The sequence below is a fragment of the Echinococcus granulosus genome (assembly GCF_000524195.1).
Source record: "Echinococcus granulosus chromosome Unknown EG_S00155, whole genome shotgun sequence".
NCBI lineage: Eukaryota > Metazoa > Platyhelminthes > Cestoda > Cyclophyllidea > Taeniidae > Echinococcus > Echinococcus granulosus.
This window is the reverse complement of record NW_020170535.1, coordinates 150,164-173,126: the sequence shown is the minus strand read 5'-3', so window position 1 is coordinate 173,126 and position 22,963 is coordinate 150,164. Positions and strand designations below refer to the sequence as shown.

At 40.4% G+C, this 22,963-nt stretch overlaps 1 protein-coding gene across 1 annotated transcript; it reads right to left on the bottom strand. All coding sequences in view use genetic code 11, as the record gives it.

Moving 5' to 3' along the window:
* Nucleotides 1–970: 970 nt before the first annotated feature.
* On the bottom strand, nucleotides 971–21,123 carry EGR_09597 (lim domain binding protein; the record flags this gene model as incomplete). The annotated part of the gene is made up of 5 exons (XM_024498846.1): nucleotides 971–1,053; nucleotides 2,614–2,695; nucleotides 10,554–10,871; nucleotides 16,518–16,985; nucleotides 20,422–21,123. The coding sequence occupies 5 exons, from the start codon at nucleotides 21,121–21,123 to the stop codon at nucleotides 971–973; spliced, it is 1,653 nt and encodes a 550-aa protein (XP_024346756.1).
* Between the last annotated feature and the right edge of the window lie 1,840 nt (nucleotides 21,124–22,963).

The following is a 22,963-nucleotide window of genomic DNA, read 5'->3' as shown; positions in this document are numbered from 1 at the left end:
GATGGATTCGGTTTAGCAAGAACCTGACAAAAATTTGGTGCAAATAAAGAACTTTATGTCTTCACTTCTTTTAAGTATAAACCTGGCCATTAAAGTTAAAATAACCAAATTTGGCAAATATTGTAATGCTATGATTAATCGTTTAACTCTCGGTTTTGGTGACGCGGATACCGCTGGGTGGAAAGGTCCCCGGGCAAGGCCATTGGTCCCTAGTCCTCTTGTACTTCTGCAATACATTTCTGCCCAAGTGTTGTGACTTCTTTTGTCTCTAAGATGGTCTCAGGGCGCCACTTCGCTTTAACTAACTACTTGTGGTAAGCATTCAGTCAATCAGTCCATTCCAACCTAAATTAACCTCCAGTTAAAAACCACAAAATTTGGCATCATTTTTTACTTATTAAACCATCAACTTATCATTTTCAAAGGTAATCACAGTAAAAAAGGGGATTGAAGAAAACCCCTTAATTCAGAAAATAAATTCTTGGTCTATTTCGCAGAAATGACTTCAATCCGTTAAGAGACCTAGTTTTAGCACAGGAGTGTGATCGGCTTAACTTAAAAAGAGCATGCAACTGTCTTAACGGAAGAGATGCGTTTTTTGCCCTTAAAAAGTGCGCAAGATTTGCATAAATTGTCGCCTTAAGAATAAACGCCGTGAGGTTGCATGAGGCTGTCCTGATGGGGAAAGGAGATTAAAATTTGTGGATAGCAACTTGTAAGGTCGAGAATTAAAGTTGGCGACTTGACGGAGTAGTTTCTTGGGCAGAAAGTGCTTATTTTTGTCTTCGGTTTCCACTTTCAGTATACTTGTGATTTAGGAGGTTCAAAAAGGTTAGCACATTTCAACTTTATCAATTCTCAAGCATATCTCCATCAAACACCCTAACTAATCCTGCAAAGACTTTAGAATGCAGCTTAATTTTAATGCCTTGGGTGTTTGCGTTAGTCTCGCTTATGGCTAGGCGGACATTTAATGCTCTGCCTCTATGCTTTCGCCCAGCGGCATAGCCTCCGGGTGATGCGTTGGTAAAACCCCAGGAAAGACTGGCGACGCTACATTGGTGGCAGCAAAAAGCAAACCCACACATAAAGAAAAGCTTCCTTGATTTCTATAAATAAAATGCCAAACCTTAACGTGGCGGAAGAAGTTCAGATTCTATGGATGCGAAAATCAGTGAAGACTTCTAGCAAAGACGTTACTAATGACGTCTACCTTTGAGAAACACTTCAGTCCTCTCCTCTGCAGAAATGGTATCAACAGCCAAAGAGACATTAGCCATGGTCCTGAACCATCTGGAATAGTTCGCTACTGGGCTGTCTACGATATCTGTGTGAGGATGCCAATTAATTGCACATGAAACATCTCTTCCATCTACCAGAGATGGCTGAGCAGCACGGAATTTAGCACAAAGTGACAAGGAGGAATAGGCGCAAAACCACATCTCCACAGAACTATTTAAAACTCCGTCCATTATTGAATGGATATTTTTTTTATGAGACGAGGCTTTGCGTCTATTCCTCCTCGCCAACTTGTTCTCACTTCAGTGTTGATCAGCGATGTCTTTCTGGGTTTCATTTAGTAGAGAGGTTTAGGGGGAGGGTGCTACATGTTCACTTAGTTGATATCTTTGCACGGCTTCGATGGGTAGCTCCATAAGAGAATTTAATTGTCAGTAGCAGTCCTGTAGAACAGGGGACTAGGGTGATTGCTGAGATGTCGCCACAGATTCTCTCATCTACAGCCCATGTCCTTTTTTCCTAACGTTAAGCTTTAGAATTCAAAAAGGTAAATCTGGATTATTATCTGTTTAGATCAGGTTTGCCTTTCTCTGCCACCAATGCACTCACTCAAGTCTTTGCAGAAAACAAATAGGGTCTATAACATTGGGGCAAAATATATGTTTACTGCGGAGAGAAGGGTTAGTGGCTACCCTCAAGGCTTGAAGGCCAAAAGGCGGAATATTCCATGCTTGCAAAACCCAATTGAACGATTAAACAAGCAGGTAAAGCATTAAATTGACAGTCTTGATTGGCTCAACCACTGTCTAGTCTAATACTCTGTGCAAAAAATTCCCAAGACATGTGCAGAAAATAATTGCTAGGCGTTTATCAAGCAGGCGCCTCTTTCCAAAGCGTAATGCAGGCTGCCAGGCCAACAACCAGGGTGGTAAGAGATTTTAATGGCTGCTATAATTTTCCAACCGTCATTCATTTAAAACTCCCCTTTTAAATGAATCCAGATGAGGCAATTTTTACAACCTAGTGTTTACTGAATTTGGCTGAAAAAGTAAAAATTAACAGCACAACTGGTAGTATCACGACGTGTTTTTATTTTTCATCGGCACATTTATAGAACTGAGATTTCGAGGCATTAGACCCAGTGAGCACAAACCGAATTGGGCATTTTTAATCCTCCACTTCACTGGATTGTAAGCTATGATGCTGTTTAAGGGAACACGGCATGGACTACACACTTGCAAGGCGAGGAATAGGGAATATCCACGCATGCGAGTTCGTCTCGAATAAACCTCTCCCTTTCCCTACGATATTTGCACTGCTTTGTGGTGCCTGACCGGAAGAAGATTTGTTGGAGGCTCTCTGTCAAAAACATACCTTCTCGATCAGCGCGGCACATTTGGAAACGCAGAGGACCCGTACGTGGAGCCGTCTTCTCATGAATATGTTGGATCAGCTTCTAAAGTTGAGGAACAAGGTTAGAATTAAGCAGAATAGTACTAATAAACAAACTCAAATCTGTTTTACAAAAGCCTCAGAAAAGTATAACAAAGTGAGGGTGAAAAGGATCCCAGTGGAATTGTATTTCCGACCTCGAATCTTCCAAACTCTCGTTATTTGCTGCACGCACTGGCGCCATGGACTATGCTCGTGCCTTCCAAACAGCTACTGGCTAAGCTTTTTTCTATTTTAACATCGGAATTATTTTCTGACACAAAAGTTATAAATTTTTAAAGGAAACACCCAAGCATATTGTATTGTCTTAATTACTTATACTCTTTGCTTTGGCTACCCGGGAACTTAAGGCTTGCCCAATTGTGCTCCAGCTGGTCGAAATTACATATTCTGTTTTAGTATTATGAGCTTTTTCGTTTTCAAGAATGACGCGATTGCTACAATGACGGCTGCGTAAAGCAAACCCAATCCTAAAGGACAACCGCCTAATTCCTAGTACTGAATGCTAAAGCTTAACGTGACGGAAGGAGAGCATATGCTGCGGATGGGAGAATCTGTGACAATCTCTAACAGAAGGGTTGCCATTGGCGTCTACCTTCGGCAACCACAGCAGTCCAATGTTCTGCAGGGCTGCTATTTACAAGTAAAGCCAGCGGCACCAGTCGTGGCCGTGAATCTTCAGGAAAAGTCCGTTACGGAGCTGTCCACGTCAATAGAGTCGACAGTCCACAGGAGCTGCCTTCTCTACCTCTCTTCAAGCTAGATAGAATCCAAACAGCTATGACTTGGCAAAAATAAAGTGAGAACACGGCAGGACAGAGAAATTGTTTTGAATTTTATGCTCCCGCGTTGTAGGTTCAATAAGGCCTACTGTGAACTCCCTTCCTCAGGCATCATCCTAGAATTTTGCAGGAAGTTAACAGAAGTTGGAAAGACTATTACAATAGCTAGTCTCAAAATTTTTCTTCGGCTACTATTTAGAGTAGAAAGAGATGTCTCGTCTAAGCTGCTAAACATTTCCTTCGGAAATTCTACAATATTCGCTGAACTTTTGTCATCTTTGGATACACGCCGATAAGAAATGCAAAAAAATAAGGAGAAATAATTGATAATGACGAAATGGTGAGCATGCGTTTCCATTTACGAGTCCCTCTAATGACATCCCATCTGGTTTCCAGTCCCATAGTGTTTTGCATGCGGCGATTAATTAGTCACTCTCAGAGATGAAGGCAAGGTTGTTCTAAACCACTTCCAAAAGTGGAAATTTAATTTGTCAAATTAGGAGACAACTCTTGAATTTGACTTACTTATGAAGTATTAGTGCTAAATATTTAAGCCCTTTGCTTTTATATTTTCCTTAAATAATCTCCAACGTGAAGTAGATTACTTGGAAACGTCTCCTTTGGTACTCGTTTTAAGACTACTATTATCTCGTCATTACTGTAAGACCCAAGACCTCCATCACACACTATAATTACAAGCCCGAGGGAAGGTTAGTGGAGTATTGCTCCTGGTCGGAGCATCGCCCTCAACACGTGATGATGGGGTGTCATGTATTGCCCTTTTTGCCCAGTAAGGTAGTTATCCCGTCCCCACTCTCGCCCTACCAAGCACTGCTCCTTATACTGAGTGGTTTGGAAAAAACTGTCCCTAGAGGCACGAAAGGGTAGGTAAGAATTTCCCTTTCTGGTTTCAGCGCCTCTAGAAATGGGAGCGAAGTCAAGTCAAGTTTAGGAGATTGTCTTCGCAAAGAGCTCATTTATCAGTCAGGCGGCTTAATTTGTGGTTAGTGAAAATACTTTTTGCAACCACCGCCCACAGGAAATTTGATATCCCATATCCACTTTCCTAGACACCGTACCAAGTGTATAGATTAAGTAATGATAGACATTCACTAAATAATGCGGACGATAATTCGCTTGGGACGATTGTAAGTCATCCTTGCGGTGTTATGATGCTCCCAGGCTACTTTCTTGACAGCAGAATACTCTGCTTTGTGCATGAAGTTGATTTTTTTCTGTCTGATGTCCTCTTTTTTCAACTCTAAACAAATGGAAGGTTGAGTTCAGAAAGGATGAAGTCTTGAAGGAATTTATTTTATGGTTCATAAACATTGAGTTACTTTTCTTTGGTTAAAGAAAAATGAGCAAAAACTAATTTTGCAAATTTCAGCCAAGTGCGAATTTTACATTGACTGCGTGGATCATAGGTAGCATTCAGTTTCAACCTTATACAAATGAAACTAAATCATAAATCCCATCATCTTGATGGATTCGGTTTAGCAAGAACCTGACAAAAATTTGGTGCAAATAAAGAACTTTATGTCTTCACTTCTTTTAAGTATAAACCTGGCCATTAAAGTTAAAATAACCAAATTTGGCAAATATTGTAATGCTATGATTAATCGTTTAACTCTCGGTTTTGGTGACGCGGATACCGCTGGGTGGAAAGGTCCCCGGGCAAGGCCATTGGTCCCTAGTCCTCTTGTACTTCTGCAATACATTTCTGCCCAAGTGTTGTGACTTCTTTTGTCTCTAAGATGGTCTCAGGGCGCCACTTCGCTTTAACTAACTACTTGTGGTAAGCATTCAGTCAATCAGTCCATTCCAACCTAAATTAACCTCCAGTTAAAAACCACAAAATTTGGCATCATTTTTTACTTATTAAACCATCAACTTATCATTTTCAAAGGTAATCACAGTAAAAAAGGGGATTGAAGAAAACCCCTTAATTCAGAAAATAAATTCTTGGTCTATTTCGCAGAAATGACTTCAATCCGTTAAGAGACCTAGTTTTAGCACAGGAGTGTGATCGGCTTAACTTAAAAAGAGCATGCAACTGTCTTAACGGAAGAGATGCGTTTTTTGCCCTTAAAAAGTGCGCAAGATTTGCATAAATTGTCGCCTTAAGAATAAACGCCGTGAGGTTGCATGAGGCTGTCCTGATGGGGAAAGGAGATTAAAATTTGTGGATAGCAACTTGTAAGGTCGAGAATTAAAGTTGGCGACTTGACGGAGTAGTTTCTTGGGCAGAAAGTGCTTATTTTTGTCTTCGGTTTCCACTTTCAGTATACTTGTGATTTAGGAGGTTCAAAAAGGTTAGCACATTTCAACTTTATCAATTCTCAAGCATATCTCCATCAAACACCCTAACTAATCCTGCAAAGACTTTAGAATGCAGCTTAATTTTAATGCCTTGGGTGTTTGCGTTAGTCTCGCTTATGGCTAGGCGGACATTTAATGCTCTGCCTCTATGCTTTCGCCCAGCGGCATAGCCTCCGGGTGATGCGTTGGTAAAACCCCAGGAAAGACTGGCGACGCTACATTGGTGGCAGCAAAAAGCAAACCCACACATAAAGAAAAGCTTCCTTGATTTCTATAAATAAAATGCCAAACCTTAACGTGGCGGAAGAAGTTCAGATTCTATGGATGCGAAAATCAGTGAAGACTTCTAGCAAAGACGTTACTAATGACGTCTACCTTTGAGAAACACTTCAGTCCTCTCCTCTGCAGAAATGGTATCAACAGCCAAAGAGACATTAGCCATGGTCCTGAACCATCTGGAATAGTTCGCTACTGGGCTGTCTACGATATCTGTGTGAGGATGCCAATTAATTGCACATGAAACATCTCTTCCATCTACCAGAGATGGCTGAGCAGCACGGAATTTAGCACAAAGTGACAAGGAGGAATAGGCGCAAAACCACATCTCCACAGAACTATTTAAAACTCCGTCCATTATTGAATGGATATTTTTTTTAACTAGTGTTCTTCCAAATGACGATGAACATACGAGATAGGCAGCACATTTCTCCTTCCCCTAATATAGCTCCCAAAGAGAACGGAACCCCAGTTCCAAAGGAATTACAGAGAGGAACAAATGCCGTTGTGTTCAACCAGCAACTCAGTTGGACACAAACATTGATGGCTGGTGCAGTTGGTTGGCATCTAATGCTTTGATAGTTTAACTAAGTCGTCGTTTTTGTTCTCACAGGCACTTAGGGTCCCGCCATTGCACTTCCGCCAGGCGGCGTAGCTTCCAGCCCGTCAGTCGACCTCTAGCTCTTCTGTACTTTGCTAATACACATTCTGCCCTAGTGTTATGATTTCTTTGGTTTTCAGGGTGGGCTAGAGGCGATACGACACTATTGCCCGTTATTTAGTAGCATAGGTAATCAAGGTAGAGACATGTGGATGGCCACAATTGAGGGAAAATAGTACCATGTTACGAAGTATGCTTACTTTTCGTTCAACTCAAGTCAATGAGTCTTTAGAAGTTTCCTGCCACTAAAAATTAATTTTCTCTCTTGTTCTTGGTGGATTGTCAAATTTGATTATTTGTTATTCTAAATAGAAGACCACTTAACTTATTAAATTCTAGTGAATTAATGCATTTTTTCCTGCCAACGCACCAGTTTTGGGGGGTATTTTGAAGCTAATCTCTAAGCCTGACAAATTTTGCGCCTAATTTAAAATTCCTTTAATTTGACCACATAAATAGTTGCAACCGTATACCGGAATTTCTATCAAACACATCGAAACTAAAAATTTAAATGGATATTTTAGGTACACATCCTTACTGGTTCTAGCATTTTACTCTCGCTTAATTGAATTTCATTCCCTTCTACCAGATGTTCATCCAGAAGTTGCAGTAGAAGCATCAGGTAAAACGAAATGTTTCATATGGTGGGCGTGGCTCACTTCAAGAGAGCTAAAACAATACTGCTAAAATGAAGGGGGAAACACCTTCATTCGCTTCAGCTGGGAACTGGGCTAAAAAAAATTGTCCCTCTATGAGTTGTACCTTGTTTAACTGCTGTTCATGAGCACGAATGTGTTGTATCTTTTGGTGGCCTGAAGCCAGCTCAAAGCATATGAGATTTAAAAAAAAATTACGAATGGACAGCTACTTGCTTTTTTATGTAAGACGCAGAGGTCTGGCCTGAGTTGGATGGGCAGAACCCAATGCAAATTCAATGCGGATTAACTCGCAAAGTTGTTGGCCTTGAATTTAGAAGATCTTTACCCCGACCTAAATCGGCCTTGAAGTAGTGGGTTGTATGCACTCGCCTTTCCCTAGTAGACGATATGGATAATTAATTTTTTTAATCAGGCCTACCAGGAAATAAATTATAACTATCAGAATGAACTCCCTAACTAGGGTTTTAGAGGAAAGAGCCAAGAATTCAAGAGTTTTACGACAGAAAAAAGTAGCTATCTTACTGCATAGGGGGCTGTGGATCGGCTTGATTCCAGATGGATATTAATGTAAATTGTATTTTTCTTAATTATTTGAAAACTTTCCCACAAATCGAATAGTTCATTATTATTTAATCAAGGATAATCTTCAGGTATTTATCAAACACCATTAATTTCATTGGGATATTTATTTATATTTTATTTAGTAAGACCATCTAGTTTCCTCTCCCTAATCAGTGTTGGTGTCTAATCCTGCCCCCTGCCACCTAAGCTTAATGAAACTTGACTTGCAATTTGTTAGGGATGGTGGAATGGCTCCCAAAGTTGGTGATATAAATCACAATCTATCTCATGGTTGCATCTCCAAAATTGCGGTCAGAATGGATACATCTCCCCGGTGGTCAATTGTGCTTTCACGAATTTTAACTTTTATTTCAATCAGCTTTATGAAATCGAAGAATTTGTGAATAAGAACGATAAAACTTAGAGATGAATTCCAAAATTTAGAGCCTCGTTTTGAAGAGGTACTTTTAAGTTCACTCGGTCATTGCTTAATTTAGCCGCCTCAGAGGAGGCATGCAAATAATTCTCGAAAATCAGGACAGTTCAACAGCAGATCCATTAATCATGCAGAAACGTAGATATCATTTGCGGTGTTGCCAAATCATTCACACCAACTGAATAACTTGAGCTACCCGTCAAAATTATTCGCGTTTGTCTTGAAGTCTAATTTCTCATAAAAATCGTGACTTTTGGTACTTTTTCTAGCCTTCTTGATGTAACAATGCATACAATTCCTCATTTAAATCAAGATGTTTAAGCTGCTCTTTTTAGGTTTTGTCCCAATTCAATAAATGTAGTAAACGATTTCAAGAAACCCAACACCATGTCTTAGCATTCATAAGGTGGCCAAACAGGAACGCGCGGTTATCACCTACCGACACTGCCAACATCACAATCCGTCATTCTTTTCACTCTAGAAGCAGGAACCCTGCCCCAACGACAGTCTCATCTAATTCATTTGCAAATGCTTACCGGTGGTATCAAGACATGTCACGGAAATTATAGGAGATGGGGTACAATCTCCCCCCTCTCCCAATCTGGAATGCAAATCTTCTCACAGGTAATTTTTGAAATGGTATTAGGCACCAGATCTTGTGCAGTGTTGTAAGAATAAGGAGCAACCTTTCTTACAATTGACTACCTTTCTGCGTTGGACCGGTTCTTCTTAAGCGTCTTAAAGCTTTGGCGAGCAGAAAGATTTCAGTGCTGAGAAGTTGACTTTCAGCAACGACATCTGGTAAACATGTAGACCAACATTTCGACGAAAAAAGCACACTGGAAATATGTACATCCATTGGGCAGAGAAACAGTAGGGGTCTTCAAGGTGTGAGGTGGGTATTAGGGTAGTGAATCTTTTGGTGCCAACCAGTGACAAGTTAGAAGTTGAGTGCGAGGTCACCTCATGTCACAAACTCTCCATCTGTCACTTAGAAAATAATCCTAAATATACGAGATGACAGTAGCGAAGTCATAGACCCTTAAACCTATTGTCTCTCATCCCTTAATCTGTCTGCCCCGCATCTTCTGCGACCTTCCCTTTCCACTTGGTGCAGATGACAGCAAACTTTTCGAATGTCTACGTTAAATATGGCTACAAGCACTAGACGATGAGGGAGTGAGGACCGTCATGGACACGGTGGGCCCATCGTTGAATGATTCATTATCAAAAGCAAACAATGTCTTTGAATTACTTTTGTGTGGGAAGCTGTTTTTTGCTATAGTAGGCCAAATCTTCTTAAGGTGGTCGGCAACGAGTCCGAAGCGAATTTCTTACTTTTGATTTGACTGTGGAATTGAGTCGAATTTGGCTTTTAATTCGGACAAGTTCTAAACCCCAATTTTATGGTATAGAGGTTCAAAATAATGGCAAGTAGCAGAATGCAGAGCGAAGAGCACTGTATCAGTGGACAAAGACATGTCAGTGTTTAATAGGGCATGCATATTGTAGGAAGTAAGACTACTGACTATACCAACTTTCTGGTCGTCTACTAGGGCTAGAGGTCCGGATTAAAATCACTTATTTGATGTCATCAGGATGGAAGCAGAGGAAAATGTTAAATAAATTAGAACCGGTGGCATAATTGTGGAATAAGAAGTTGACTTACCATCAACTTTCAAAAGGATAAATTAAGTGATGTAGTCTCTGAAGTAGTAGTAGTAAATGTGTCAAAAGGGCTCGATTTTGGTGTACCGATTAGATTTTATTCAGTCGTTAAGAGGATCATCAAAAGGCTATTGAACTGGAATCAGCTCTCTAACTCTATCACCATAAATTTAGTGGTCATTACTTGGGGTAGGATCTGTATAATTGCTTCAACTTCACCTTAGTTTGGCTTTAAACACATCCTTGGTTATCTGTACCCCTAGTTTTCTAGTCCACCTTTAAATCGGCCTCATCCTATGACATCTAAAAAAGGAGGCGTTCACTTTAAAAGGAGTGCTATTAAAAAAATAATCCATCGGTAATTGAGTAAGGAGGGGGCTAAAAAGTGCGTACTGAGGGAGACCTAAAGAATCTGTCACTCATGTTTTTATCCTAGTACCAAAAAGATCCTCAACTGATAACCTCGCAGTTGATTAAGACTAGAGAAGAGGTCATACCTGAAGTGTATACCACTCCGATTTCCAGTGCAGCGTTGATTGCGGGATGAAGGTGAATGTAAAATTAGTTAGACGACTGACGAGATCGCACCAATCCTCCGAGCTACAGGAACGCATCAGATGCGCAAAGGTGATGTGTACGATAAGCCGACGACCCGGTGCCTCGGTGGGGTTTAATGAGCCTGTGCCCATCACCTTCGCGCTTCGATTGCCTCCAGTGAAATTGACGCGCATGAAGAGATTTAGCCCGTGACAAGCCTCCTCACCCTCCTCATTTCGTATCATATACATCAGGGCCTCCAGTAATGTTTTTATGAACTAGTAGAATGAAATTGGAAAGATCAACTCAGGCATTTACAATTGGACATACAACTATGGTCTTAAAAGAGGTTTTGACAATTAATCTATGTTTTCATAGACATTTGGAAACACGTTCTCCATCCCTTGGAGAGGTTCTGATGGGATTACTCCCGTTACGATAGTCAGCTTATGTCCTGGTAGTGCGATTGCCTTTTCACCTTCTCCCTTTCAAGTTCTGCCGTTCAGTTGCCACCAAAGGAGCAACTTTTGATCAGCCATTTTTATCTAAACATCAACTGGAATCAAAGCGAATTGACTGGACACAGCTTAGAAGAAGAATTTATTAATTAAAGTGTCTTTCAATGTTGTCAAAAAATAGTTTTTACATGTCAGTGCACATCTATTGGCATTTTCACTTGGCAACCTACCTATGTGGATGGATTTAGTACTACTGCAAATTAGGATGTGTTGAGTGGCGTGTATTTTAGGACGACCTCCAGCTTATTGTTTCATAAAAATTTATTGCTATTTTCAGGGCTTTTAAGTAATTTCATCAAAGTAAGTAATGGCTTTGAAGGAGAACCATTACGCATTGACCAGTGAAAAAGAGTGAGAAATTACAATCGAATTCGTGGGCAAATTTTATGCATGTCCAGTAGCTCCTTATGCCAGTTGGGACGACAGATGTTTCTGTTGTGTCAGCTCAATTCACACATACAGTGCCTTAGGCAACCTTCACTCTTCTATTTAGATAACTCTCACCCTAAATTACTGATTGCCTTGACCTTTAACCTTGGGGTGTTGTATCAGTTCACATGAACTACTGGATGACAGTTTTAGCCACATTAGCCTTGGGCATAGATATGCCTCAGTCTATTGGTACAACACTTGGCAGTTCTCTTCACCATTTTCTCGGTATTTTGAACCCTTGAATAAAAAAGCAGCAGTCAAAGCTGCTAAAATAAGATAACAGCAAGTACAGGGGGAACAGAGAAACAGATTCCAGGCAAAGAGATCAAGCCATTTGAATTGGGTGATGAACCACTCAAAAGCAGATGTATCATACTTGTAAATAGATCCTCTATTTTTGATCAAGACAAACAGAGTAACACGTGTCACTGATTGACAAAAGTGAGAAAGGAAATTCGTAGAAGTTACTAAGCACCTACATGTCAAATCCCACTAATTAAAAGTTGTCAGACCGTGAGTTTGAAAAATAGCTTCTTTGCTTTTCACTTCTTTTCCCTTAAGTCTTTATGGTGCGCCATACTTTTTGGGTTGTTTGCCGACCGACAGACAGACGAATTCACTTTGGAGATTGAAATTCTCATTACAAATGAATACATTGTCTTCTACCCTACCTCTAATCTCACACTTCTGGGGCTAACACTAAATCATTCCCAGAAGGGTGTTGTGGCCCACTGCAGTCATCAATGTCGGCTTACCAAAAACCATCAAACCAACCACGACTAGGTTTCCTCTACCCGGTAAAACTCGACACGTCCCGAAAATCCATGAGGAAGTCTTTTTTTACTTGGGGTACAGCCGAATCTAGTAAATAGGTCAGCGGAAAGGAAGACCACACCTTACCCTTACAAGTCCAAAGTAGGCAAGGCCTCGTACCGGACATCAGAATAAAATGGGGGATAGTGGGTGCTCTCACCTCCTTTCTGCCATCTCTTTCACTCTCCGCATTCACCGATGGAAAATTTCCCCCAAGTGACAATTAGCAAAGGAATGATTATTGCCGCAGAGGATAGGATATTTCAAAGTCTATGGCGTTACTTGATTTTCACTCTACTGGAATTTACTCAGTTACTTCATAATTGTCTATTTTGCATGTCAAGTAAGGAAGTTGGCCCTTCGAGCCCACTGCATTGTACGGATGCTTTTTTATTCCGTCAATTACCAAACCCACAGTTAAGTCGTTTACACCTCAGTGCAGGAAAGTCTTAACAACTGTCAAGCTCTTTTACTTTCTCTGTTACTCCTCTTTTTCCGTTAATCACTACGTCCTTAAAGGTGGAAAAGAACCTCGTGGATACTGTCTAGGGCTTTTTGGAATTTGGTGAAAATTAAGACGACACCTAAGTTCCTTCTTAGTCAGTGAAAAGAATTCCATGAATGAAGAAATAACAACTTCAGTGGTCAAATTAGAGCAGACATGGTGTAATTAACTCACCGAGAGACATTTTGCAGGATCAACCGTCAAAGCTTAAAAGGAAGATAATTTATCTAAAATGGTTAAAACGAATTTACCAGAACTTTGCCCTCGGGTTTACAGGATTTTATTCTTCTTTGCGTTTCAGCTATTCAAGCAGTCGTGAGTGGAGAGCTTACCAGTCAACAGGATTCAAACGGTGCTGATTCCACGTATATAAGCTTTTGTTAGCGGGCAATTAATGCCAGGAGTATGAAAAGTTTTTAGCTCTTAGGAAACACAACAATAGGCTCAGCGTTTATCCGTGGTCGTAGGACTCATGCAAAATTATTATCAGGCTTTTTAATCACTGACAATAAAGAAGTCAATTGGAATCCCACAGTCACTCCATAAAGCCCATTTTTCGTAGAGTTGGAAGCCTAAGAGGAGAGACTAATTACATTTAAGGGAATCTTTTAATTGAAGTGTGGTGGTACGGTAGCTGTTTAAGTTGCCTTTTCATCGGGGCGAGCTCTTTATACGGTGATAGTTGCAGTTACCATCTTGGTCTCATGGCTTCCTGTTCACGACAGCTCCGGTAACATTCCGTTAGATCTTCAGTCTCCTTCTAAGTTGTACATCACCTGGTGTCTTCAGAGCAAATTCAAACGCTGTAGGATCATTCTATTAGATTCATCTTAAGGTCTTAATTCAGTGGTGTCCATTCCGCGCCCACCAGTAATTTTGTCAAGCTGTGGGTTTACCAGGCAACTACTTGACTCCCTGCAGACTACACTCCGCTCTGCAACACGGCCTTCGGACCAGGCTGGCAGCCTTCTGGTCTCCTTCCATACCACTTGATCAAATGACAAAATTCAGAGAGGACTCGTAACGCACCAAACTGCATAATTTTTCAAGCTCAAATTGTTTGTTTAACTACCAATTTCGGTAACAGGCCACCTAGGGCTCCGCCAATGTACCCTTGCCAGGAGACCTGACCCTTCAGGCAACGTCGGTTGCTCCTAACCCCTTCTGTAGGTCAGCGGTACATTTTCTGTCCCGGTGTTGTTTTCCTTCGTCTTTAGGGAAGTCTCACGACTCTGCAATTCATTCATAACCATTGCTTTACACAGTGGAATTTAAATTATAGCGTTTGAAACTTGGACCCTGTTAATGTAAACCAATTCGGTTATTCAGTAGTCAGGAAACCTTTAAAAGGTATTTGTTTTAAGTAATGTCTAGTCTTTGCTTGAGAGGCATTTTTGTAGCTTCAAAGCGTTTCCCTTTTCAGATGGCAATATTACGTGCATCGTCCTTCAATCATTACGGTGACTTTTGACAGGGAAGCGGAGGAAGAAATTACTTACCCCTGCACATAACAATATGTTGTTGGTTGCTTAATACAAGATATTCCTCATTGCCATTTCCACGGCCGGAAGGCATTTTGTTTGTTAAGTTTATTTTCTTCCATAAAACTGCTACTTCTTGAACAATAGCAGAGCTCTCTGTCGAACAATGATTGTGGCAAAATTCCACTTGCGTATCTAAATACAGGCTCGGGAACTCTCTCTACCATAAGCATTTTGCCTCACTCACTGATTTGTTTAATTATTCTGCATTAAATTATGTAATTTTTTAAGGAGGAAAACGGATTCAAAGCCGCAGTGGACAATTTACCTTTTTCATCAAATAGTATAGCTTTAAGGATGTGATGGCATGATAGTCACTTAGGACACGCCTAAAACTGAAAGAAATTATAATGCAAGGGCAGAAAATGTATTTTCGACATGGAGAAGGGCCAGGAGGCACCTGGTTAGGTTTGGAGACTCTACTGCTCACCAGAAGCACTATCGGCGGAGCCCCAAGTGCTTGCAAAATCAAAATGAAGACTTAAACAAACAGTCAATGGATAACAGGTATTTCCATTGGATTATGTCAATTCAAAATGAAATATTAGATTATTTTTGCAAGAAATAAAAAACAGTAGACCTTCGCGATTATAATGCAGTCTGATCAAATGCTACTCTGTAATTTACCTACACACTGTTACAAGATTGGATGCATTAGCATTAAACTTTCATAGCCTAGGCAGCTATCATTACTCAACCAACTCCGATAAGGCGGCCAAGCTTTTTGTAGATTTGATGCAGTAATTTGCAGGTAAATTTAAAATATCGTGATATTTTACAACAGTTTGCAAATTCTAAGCACCTTTTCATTGTCAAAGTTGCCAGTGTTATGAAATGAGGATCCAAGGTCCATTCTTCCCTTCAGTGTGATCAAAATGCATTCAGGCATATTATTCCATTTTGGTTGGAAAAAAGAAGATAAGTTTAGTGAATAGATTGTGTGAATCAGAAATTCACCTCTTTTAGGGAGTTTCCGAAAACAAATGCTGGTTAGCCCTTTCTTTGGGGCAGAAATTTTACTTCCAATTTTAGAGCTGAGGTAAAAAATGGAATTGAAGTGCTTGAGAAAAAAATTACTACGCTAACCATGACAGCAAGTTCTTGACAAATTCACCTCTAACCATTTCAATCCACATTGGCACGTACTGCTCCATGCACGATGAATGGCATTAGAGGGTCTCGGAATTGTTTGATGATAGGAATATAATAAATTATTAAAAGTTTCGGTGAGGTACGTTGTTGAGCCACGTTGTTCTGCTACCATATACTGCATGGAGGTCCCTCTCCAAACGCAACGCAACTGCTTTGTCGAGAGGCTTCTACACCTATTTCTATATCAGCTATGCGACCAACTTAAACTCTCTTCGTAAATAAAGAATTTTGGTTTGCATTTCAAAGGACTGGACTGCTTCTTCGTGATATGAGGGTTCAAAATGACAGACAGGCAGTAGAGGTTACAAAGCGTAGTACCATACCAATGAACTTTGGCATATCCTTACCTCATACTACTCACCTCCAAACAATTGCATACAGCTTCCTATTGCCTATGAAGTAGGGCAAGTCATTGCTTTTGTCTGTAGAGCAACAAGCTACTTTTATTTTAACATATGTATGGACGACTTCGTATAAGCATACAGCACCCAGAACCATGGCAGCTAACGGAAATGGTGGACTACTTCCTGTATCTGTCTAAAAATTCACTCGCCTGAAAAATGCATGCCTCCCAAGCACCGGAAGTCAATTTTCCTTCCCTTCAGGGGTAAACTTGCAAGGGGAAATCGCCCCGATTGTAAGAAATCCATTTGCTTAGTCCCGATGCATGATTTTAAGTGTGTATTCCCTAACTGAGTCCTTTTTTCGTTGCAGTTAGGGTAATTTTATTTAGCAAAATTGTTGTTTGGTTTTTAAACAAGTGCACAGCATTCCAAAAATTATTTCACCATTTTAAGTCATTCACTATAAAATGCGATCTCCAGACATTAAAAATCCCTTGCTTTGGCTTAAATTCACACAAAGCGTATCACCACTCCCTATTCGCTAAGGACCACATCAAAAAAAGTCATCAAAAAAAGGCTTATCAAGCCCCGATTTGATCTTATCTGTTGATGACCTCACCTTAAAGAATGGATCCATGGAGCAGCTTGTTTCGATAGCAAATCGAATCATCCGGAGAGGCGAAGGTGGTGGAGCGAGACAGGTCATAGCCCAAGGCGTGAATTGAGATTCCAGACTGACATGTCGCAGCTTCGACTTCAACACACGGTATGCCCGACCCAAGAGATGAGGAGTTCGTTCTGGGTAGGAAACAATCTCACGTTGGTCGGGACCTGTGAATGGATCGATAATGTGGAAACGATGGCGAGGTGCGCTGTCTAGGTCCTCCGAGTAGATTGTGGGTAGACGTTTGGTCCAGCGAACGATCACTTCATCTTGAAAGGGCATCCAGTCCTTCCGAAGGCTCTCTTCCGGTTGCAAGTGATTGTATGGCACGTAGATAAGCTCCGTAAGATCATTATGCCGGAAGGAGTATTTAAGGGACTCATGAGTAATGATTTTGCACCAGGTTTGAAAGTCATATTCTACCTAAAATATGAAATGGACTTGTACATCCTTTAATCAAGTATCAAGCAATAGAAGCCTTCTAGTTCTCCCTCAGTGGAATTCGATCTGGTACCTTATCTTCACGGTTTGAGTAGTTACTATGATTAAATGTCAGCATAAATTATTAAAAGGACCTGGTTTTGTCTTACTTTTCGAGGACGTTGAACATAAGGGACGAGTAGCACAGAGGATAGCAAGTATTACCTTGCCGATGATAAATCAAAGGACGCAAGTTCCAGTAATTTTTTGCATCGAACTGCACCAAAGTAGGCGCAAACTTTTTGGCCACTAGACACAGGAGTTTTCTTTAACTTTGTTTATTTGAGAGCCCTTTGAGTTAGAAAAAAGGTCCGTTCTCTGAATTCAACTGACTCATAGTGACAATTGTTAAACACCCTCTTTATATGGTGACCACGAGGCTTAAATAACAGTTTAGGATAAAATAGAGATTAAGAATTTTTTATTTTTGGCTTGTCGTGAAATGCAATAACTTAACAATTCGTTTAACTCCCAATTTTGGTTATGGGCAGCTTAGGACCCCGCAATGTACCTTTGGACCATACCAGTATCCTCCATGTTCAGTCATATTCTACCCAGGTATCGTGTTTACTTTCATCTTTAAGGAAGTCTTGAAAATAAGCTCTATCCAAACAATTTTTTGCAGCCAAAACTTCTCTTTAAAAACGAATCAAATAATTTATGTGGTGTTTTAAAAGAAAATTTGAATAATTCCAGTGAACACTTTAAAAACTTTGTCCATTGGCATATCTACCGCCACAAGCTACCATCAGCATTCAACCAGGAAACTGTCTCTGTGTCTCTTTCGTATGAACACTTTGTTTCTAGAAGCAGCATACCTTACCCTACCTGCCTTCGCTTCCCCCCACTAATCGTATCTTGGAGACCTTATCAAGTCAAAATTGAAGGTGAAGATAAGGGCTCGTGAAACTCTATGAGGTAAAAGGCAAGAGGTGTGGGCTATGGGGTATGAGGTACGTGATACGAGCTTAGGTGTTGTGCAGTTACATTTTGCACGAATAAAATTGACCTTTCTCCCCACCGTCTCATTCACTGGTCCTACTTCTCTCTAAAAGAATCCTTTTTCCCACAATTTTCTCATTTGCTTGTTCACGGTATTGAAGAGCACGCAAAAAAAGCCGATAACGACTGAGTGAAAAAGTTTCAAGCCCGCTGTCTGTCATCCCTGAAGACGTGGCAAGTTCTTGACAAGTTAGCCTCCAGTTCTTTAAATCTAGTACCAAGTTGTGATCTTACCACCACGATCAACTTTAGAGGGTCTTCGTGATTAGAATACATTTGTCTTTGAGCAGTTCATCACCGGAATTGAAGAATCGGTGGAGGTATTGCTTAGGTTCTTCAATCTGCTACCGCATACTGCATGGCACACTTTCTCCAAATGCGACGCAGCAACAATTTTGACGAGCGGTTTCCACTTCCACTTCTGCATCAGCCGTGTAAGGAATTTTTCCTCAGCTTGTGAAGAAGACAGTCCTGGACCACTGTATCGACATATTATTTTTCTATGATTTGTATCGCAGATAAACCACCGCACATGTTTTCCACTTCCTGCAGGTTAAAGTGCCATTACAACATGATGTGGCGAAAACCACATGAACTCGTCTTAATTACGTCACACAATTTGGAGTTTTGTATTCCCCAACTCTACCTAGATAGTTATTGAAATCGGCATTCATACAATTGTCAGCCATTGAACGAACACCCTTGTGGCGCCTACAAATCTCAAATTAAAATATTCCAGCTTTTTTACATACGGTATGAAATGGTCACTTTCTGGACAGGGTGTACTTATAGCTGAAGATTTGCTGGATCCTCACCCACAGCCACTCACAGGCGGTTGCTCCAATCCATACAACCCTGCTCCGAACAACACGCTGACCTTAGTTACCTTTTAGGGGAGGAAATTATGTTGCGCCTACAGTTATTAGCCTAAGGGTGGAAAAGGGATTAACGTATTTTAAGACAAGGCAGGTCCGGTCTAATCCCTCTAATGATGATGCCGTAACTGTACAAAACTCGAGCTTACATGGATATTTTATGGCCTCTATTTGTAGAGTGTACTTGTCATTGAGTGATTAGTGTTTTAACACACAAAACTCTTTTAAATTTTTTTTCGAAATCAAGTACCCTACTCTTAGAAGTGGTTATGAGATGGCCATATGTGCATACCAACTGCTGAAGAAAGTATAGTTATCGATAAAGTTGCATATTATCTTGAATGGCACCACAATGACCTGTTCATTTTATATTTTACGAGACACCCAAATCTCGAAACGGCCAATAAATTAATAAAATAAAAAGGCTTTTTTAAATTTCCTTGGTGAATTCTTCCTTTCACGGAAAATTTCTTCTGCATCTAGTTAGAAAAAGCCCAGAGAAGAAGATTTTACCTAGAAATGTCAAATTGGTTCAAAGGCGACCATTGTAGAGTAGATCAGCACTTTCTCATCAGTAGTCAAGACGATTTGATTTAATACTACTTACAATAGATTTCAGTAAGATGAGTCACAATTGAAGAAAGTCGAGTTATTTAAAAGGTGGCACATTGTCTTGAAGAAAACTGCATATTTTACAAGTCGCCAAAAAGGTATTCATTTGAAACTTCAAATTGGAAAAAACAGACAGATTCTCATTGCAAGCAAGACAAGAAGTAAAATTACTCTGGCCATTACCAAATCACTAAAGCAATGAGATTGTGGTGTATGTTTACCCCAAAAAGTTTATGTTCGTGAGGAGTTTTCCATTTGCAGCCAGTTTTATGTTTAAATTTAAATTCCAACTCTTCTGACGGCAGGTTTCGGTTTAATCCTGCACTAAGTAGTCTGTGCGTCGCCCTAGGTGGCGGAATTAACTCCGAATTTGCAACTAATGCGGTTCACCTATTTTCTCTGATAGTTTACCATTAAAAAGCGGTTACAACATATAAATTTGAACCAAAACCTTCTTCGTAAAGAGTTAATTCTACAGGTGAGTCTAATGCTAATAGCACCGAGGAAGAAGAAGTCTAGATTAATCTACACCTGAACAGAGTTTACTACAGTCTCCCATTCGCAAAACTGTAGCCGTGCTTATCCTGCCTTTTGCCTTATTTACCTCCTTCATTCAGTAATATAACAATCAACTTTGTGGGAATAAGTAATCTTTCCTGTACAAAATTTACCCGAAATTGTGCTGCAAGCTTTGCATGATTAATTGACCCTTTCCCACTGTACTTACCCCAGGGAAATCAACCAATTCATGGGACGGTTAATCTCTAGTTTAACTGAAGCATTTAAAAATTTTGTTAGTTTTTAACTAATAAGACCATTGGCCAAGAGTGAAAAACTCTCTTGCTGTAAACAGCAAATTAAAAGTTGCTTAATCTAAACTATTTCCTCACCAAGGAGGATGTCATTTCCCTGAACCGCAGAACGACGTCGTAGACCACGCCAAGCGTACCCATATTGGCACAGCACTGTTCTAACTTGTGTGGGTCCGAGTACTGCACCAAATTTCCATAGGAGTCAACCACCCGCATAGCGATCACCTCGTCAGCAAGACAGCCTCCCAGAGCCCCTGAAACCGGAGCGTAGACTCCAGGGCTGGCAGTCACAATGTTCCCCACAATTGTCCCAATGCCTGGAATCATATCCGGTGACTGGTAGAGCTCCACCTTATGGTCGATCATATAGTCCATGAGCTCGTTTATAGTTACACCGGCGAGTACTTTCAACCCCGGTGTGTCCTTGTCGTCTCCATCTCGATGGACGTTTACCAACTCCATCCTCGGTTCGTCTGCGAGTTGGCAACAATCCACAATCACAGTGAAGCGGTCGGCGTAGATGACTTTTTCTTTTCCTGATGCGTGTCCCATTCCCCGCACCGTCAGCTTCATTGTCTTTGCAGCGCGAACAGTGCGTGAGATCTCGGAGAGAGAGCGCGGCTGAACTCGCAAGCATTGTAGGACATCACCAGCATAAGCTTCCAGATGGAGATAGTAGACCTCAACCCGGGGCAACGTGCCGATGCGTAACTGCAGCTCCGTTGCCAGACGTTCTACAAGGAGTGGATCAAAAGGATAGTTTATGTCGATCTCATTCATCCTTTTTTGCTACTGGGATATGCGGAAATCCACATGCCTAGACTGATGAGGCACGTGTACCCACGGCTATTGATCTAACACCAGCCTTCACTAAATTTCAAAGCCTACTTTTCTGCACGTCTAACATCCTAACAGGTAAGAGTAATATTCCATATCCATCTGGTAAACCATTAGGTTAAATTTCCACCTAAAAACTCACCTCCAGCTCCTGCTTTAAACAGCTGTTTGCCTTGATTTTACCACTAAATGGGTTATTATAACGTCCCTTTAGTTTTAGTCCAGAAATCTGATTTACTTCAACTAGCATCAGTCGCCATTGACTTATTTGTTAAACCAAGTGAAAAAGTATCCTTTTCGAGGCATTCAACTAACTTGCGTGACACCCCAGTTAGTATGAAATGCTTTTTGGAAAGATTGACTTCGTTACGCTTGAGTTACGGACTACTTTCGTGGCAAGTATTGCAGTTGAATGAACTTCGTTATTAGCTTAAGAGGTTTAGACTTTTGGGAACATAAATAAAACTAAAGTTGTCATCACGCTACCACTTTAAGCCTGGAAGTTTAAATGTTTGGGAAGTTAATTGATAAATTTGAATACCTTCTTCCCAATACAAGCCTTTAGATAAACTACAACGCTTTGCTTGAGTCAAACCCATGGGAAAACGCTTGCCCCTTCTTAAAGCATTTTAAAATTTTGTCATCTAGTTCGGCGCCGTATTGCTGCCTATATCTCCTACTTTCATATTGTTTTGGAAGAAGAGTATCAACTGAATTACTAAAAAAGAACTTCAAGGTAATTTACTGACCATAGTTTCCCTAACTGAGTCTTTTACTTACTCGATTTTCAAGTTGCTAAGTAAAATTGTCAATTTTACATCTGGTAAAGTAACTTTGATGACTTCGTTTTGCGTACTAAAGATGGCTGATGTTTGTCTGAAGTCGCATACCGAATTGTTGTGTAGTGAACTAGTGCAACTCTCTGTTGAACAAACTTTCGTGAGAATTCCTGCCGCTAATTTTTTGTTCATAGGTGGTGCAATTAATAAAATTTCTGACCTTGAGTTCCCTTTTTAACAAAAAGTTCATACAGAATAGGGAAGCGCACGCTAATTTGCTACGTTTTTAAGGCTCCATCATGCTGTAACCCTCCGATGTGATGCTCACTATATCTCCCTGCCTTTTCTCTAAAGCAACTTTGATTTGTTTTGTTTTGTTTTAAAACGTCGCACCGTACTCTTTAAAATGCAAGGTATATTTCATTTTACTGATTTTACCTTACCTGGTGCTGATGGGTAGGTGGTTTTTGAGATGCCCAACCTCCGCATCATAAAGATGCGTTTTAAACTTTCCATTCTTCCTAAATCTGGTACTCGTGAGCGCGGGCACGCATTGTTAATGAGGTCTTTTGTTTTCGTAAAATGGGAAAGTACATAGTAAAAGATATGCCGACATTTCGGAGCAAAACAATGTACAGGCCCATTTCATTTGTTATGCAAGACTCCATTCCTCTTAATGCATAATGGATTAAATTTTCGACCTATAAAGTTAACAAAACTGTAAGTTTATTTCGTAAGACTCAATGGGAAATAGTAGCTGAGGCTGAAATATAACGGCCTTCCTCATAAAACTGCATATATCAGGGCTTAAATTTATGCATTTGTGCCCTTAGCTAGGCATAGGTTAACTTCATTCTAGATTCCTCCGGAAGACTACGAGAATTCCAAAGTCAAATGTTAACGCCTGTGAAAGAGCCGATTTGCGTCTAAAACTGTTTTATTTTGGCATAATGACTTTAAGCGGTTTGTCGGCTTATGTTTTTCCACTTTAGCACCTGGAACTA